The sequence below is a fragment of the Otolemur garnettii genome, unplaced genomic scaffold, assembly GCF_000181295.1.
Source record: "Otolemur garnettii isolate 467f Iridium unplaced genomic scaffold, OtoGar3 scaffold00077, whole genome shotgun sequence".
NCBI lineage: Eukaryota > Metazoa > Chordata > Mammalia > Primates > Galagidae > Otolemur > Otolemur garnettii.
In genome coordinates this window covers 1289637-1292355 of record NW_003852472.1, presented here as the reverse complement: position 1 = coordinate 1292355, position 2719 = coordinate 1289637, and the positions used below count along the sequence as shown (strand labels likewise).

Here is a 2719-nt window from a genome sequence, read left to right as displayed (position 1 = left end):
CTCTGTCTCAAAAAAAAAAAAAAAAGAATATAAGCTAAGGGCAAGGAGTAATGGCTCACACCTGTAATCTCAGCATTCTGAGAGGCTGAGGCTGAGGTAGGAGTTTCGAGACCAGCCTGAGCCAAGAGTGAGACCTATTGTTACAAAACATAGAAAAATTAGCTGGGCCTGGTGGGATGCACCTGTAGTTCCAGCTATTTGGGAGGCTGAGGCAGGACGATAGCTTGAGCCCAAGAGTCTGAGGTTGCTGTGAGCTATGATTATACCACTGCACTGTAGCCCAGGCAATAGAGTGAGATTCTGTCAAACACATACACAAAAGAATATAAACTGAAGATAGCGTGTTTTGCAGTAGTTGTAACTTTAGAAGTGAAAAGACTGCTACCCCTGTATCGAATTACGTAACAATAGAGTTTTACAAAGTTTATTTATTTATTTATTTATTTTTGAGACAGAGTCTCACTACGTTGCCCTCAGTAGAATGCCGTGGCGTCACAGCTCACAGCAACCTCAAACTCTTAGGCTTAAGAGATTCTCTTACCTCAGCTTCCCACGTAGCTGGGACTACAGGCGCCCCACAAGGCCTGGCTATTTTTTTTTTTGTTGTAGTTGTTGTTTGGCAGGCCCTGGGCCAGGTTCAAACCTGCCAGTTGTAGTGCATGTGGCTTGTGCCCTAACTGCTGAGGTGCAGGTGCCGAGCCAAGTTTTACAAAGTTTTAGAGACTTAGGGAATGCTTATGGCATTGTACAAGAAAATAGCAGAAAACATTTTCATTCTTTTAGCTCCTTAAACACACGTGCCTAGAAGATTACATGAGAAGAAATGCACTGCAGTGTAAATTATGTGCTTTCCTTTTGGTGGTTGGATTGGGATGGTTTAATTTTCTTTATATTTCTTTCTATGTGTGTATTTATTTATTTGTTTTTGAGATAGTCTGACTCTGTTGCCCAGGCTAGAGTGTCGTGGCATTAGCCTAGCTCACAGCAACTTCAAACTCCTGGGTTCAAGGGTAGCTAGGACTACATGTGACTGCCACAATGCCTGGCTAAGTTTTTGTATTTTTAGTAGAGACAAAGTCTCACTCTTGCTTAGGCTGGTCTCAAACTGGTAAGCTCAGGCAATCCACCTGCTTCTGCCTCCCAGAGTGCTAGGATTATAGGCATGAGCCACCACGCCTGGCCTGTTTTTAATTTTTTAAAGTGAGGTTATATAGTCACATCATTAGAAATATTATTTAAAAAGACTCATCAAGTCTAAGCCATGTTCTTTGACCTAAGCTTCCAACTTCTCCTCCTGCCATGTAGTATGGGTCTCCCTCTGCCACTTGATCCTTTTGGGCCATAGTTTCTTTGTCTAGAGCAGTGGTTCTCAACCTTCCTAATGCCACGGCCCTTTAATTCAGTTCCTGTGAGTCATGACCCACAGGTTGAAAACCGCTGGTCTAGAGTTTCTCTATACTTTACCCCTAAATTTGGACAGAAGAGCTAGTGCCAGCTTTGGATGAAATAGCATCATGACTGTACATATGCGGTGATCATGTTTGCTATTTTTGTTGTTGAAAAAAGAATTTGAAAATCCCCTGTGTTTTAGAGGGGGCTAATAGATTAACTGTGTATAATATTCCTTTCAAACAGGTACCATGCGGGCCGTGCGGAGGCACCTGTTCCCCCAGCACTCAGCCCCAGGCCAGGGTGTCATCTGGGAGTGGCTGAATGATGATGGTTCCTGGGTTGCCTATGAAGCCAGTGTCTGTGATTATCTGGAGCAGCAAGTGGCTAGGGGCAACCAGCTTGTGGACTTGGCTCCCCTGGGATACAACTACACTGTCAACTATGCCACCCACTTGCAAACCAATAAGACTTCCAACTTTTGTCGTCATGTGCGGCGCCAAGCAGGACCCCCTTACCCAATAACCACTGTCATTGCTTCACTAGGCCACACGGGAATTGCTTGCTCTTGCCACCAGTGCCTCAGTGGCAGCGGAACTGGCCCTGTGTCAGGCCGCTACCGTCACTCCATGACCAATCTCCCTGCATACCCTGTCCCTCAGCCCCCCCATAGGACTGCTGTTGTCTATGGGGCCCACCAGGCCTTTGCCCCTTACAACAAACCCTCACTCTCTGGGGCTAGGTCTGCACCTAGGCTGAACACCACCAACCCCTGGGGTGGGGCCCCTCCCATCTTGGGGAGCCATACCCTCTACCACTCCAGCCTCTCCCACCTGGGACCCCAGCACCTGCCCACAGGATCATCTGCTTCCAGTGCAGCCAGGTATTGTGTGTTCCTGCTAGGCATTTTGTCTGCCGGTGTGCTGTGCCATTAGGTTGAGTTTTCTGCTCTTAACGTAGCTGGGAAGACACCCACGTACCTTTATACTACCCCTGGGTTGTTTCTGCTATGTTGTCCCATTTGCATGTGCCATGTGGTGCCAAGGTGTTGTGGCTATCCCCACCCCTGCATTCCCCAGAGCCTTGACCTCTGGTACTCAAGTCCTGGTAGTTGCCACACAGGTTAGAATCAGCAATCCTTTTGTTCCTCCCAATGCTAGGGACCTCTTTATGAAGTAAAGTTGTAGGCTTCTTTTTTGTTTGTTTTTTCTTTTGAGACGGAGCCCCAAGCTATCCCTCTGGGTAGAGTGCCATGGCATCATGCTCACAGCAACCTCCAACTCCTGGGCTCAAGCGAGTCTCCTGCCTCCGCCTCCCAAGTAGCTGGGAC

General features: G+C 47.5%; 1 protein-coding gene across 3 annotated transcripts in view; it reads left to right on the top strand.

Annotated features, from left to right (window-relative positions):
- Positions 1–2719, top strand: part of DTX2 (deltex E3 ubiquitin ligase 2) — a 48142-nt gene that overhangs the window by 20147 nt on the left and 25276 nt on the right. For all 3 annotated transcript variants that reach the window (XM_023515712.1, XM_003794179.3, XM_023515711.1), the window contains exon 4: positions 1636–2272. In XM_023515712.1, coding sequence (XP_023371480.1) covers positions 1636–2272 — 637 coding nt within the window. The remainder of the gene's footprint in view (positions 1–1635; positions 2273–2719) is intronic.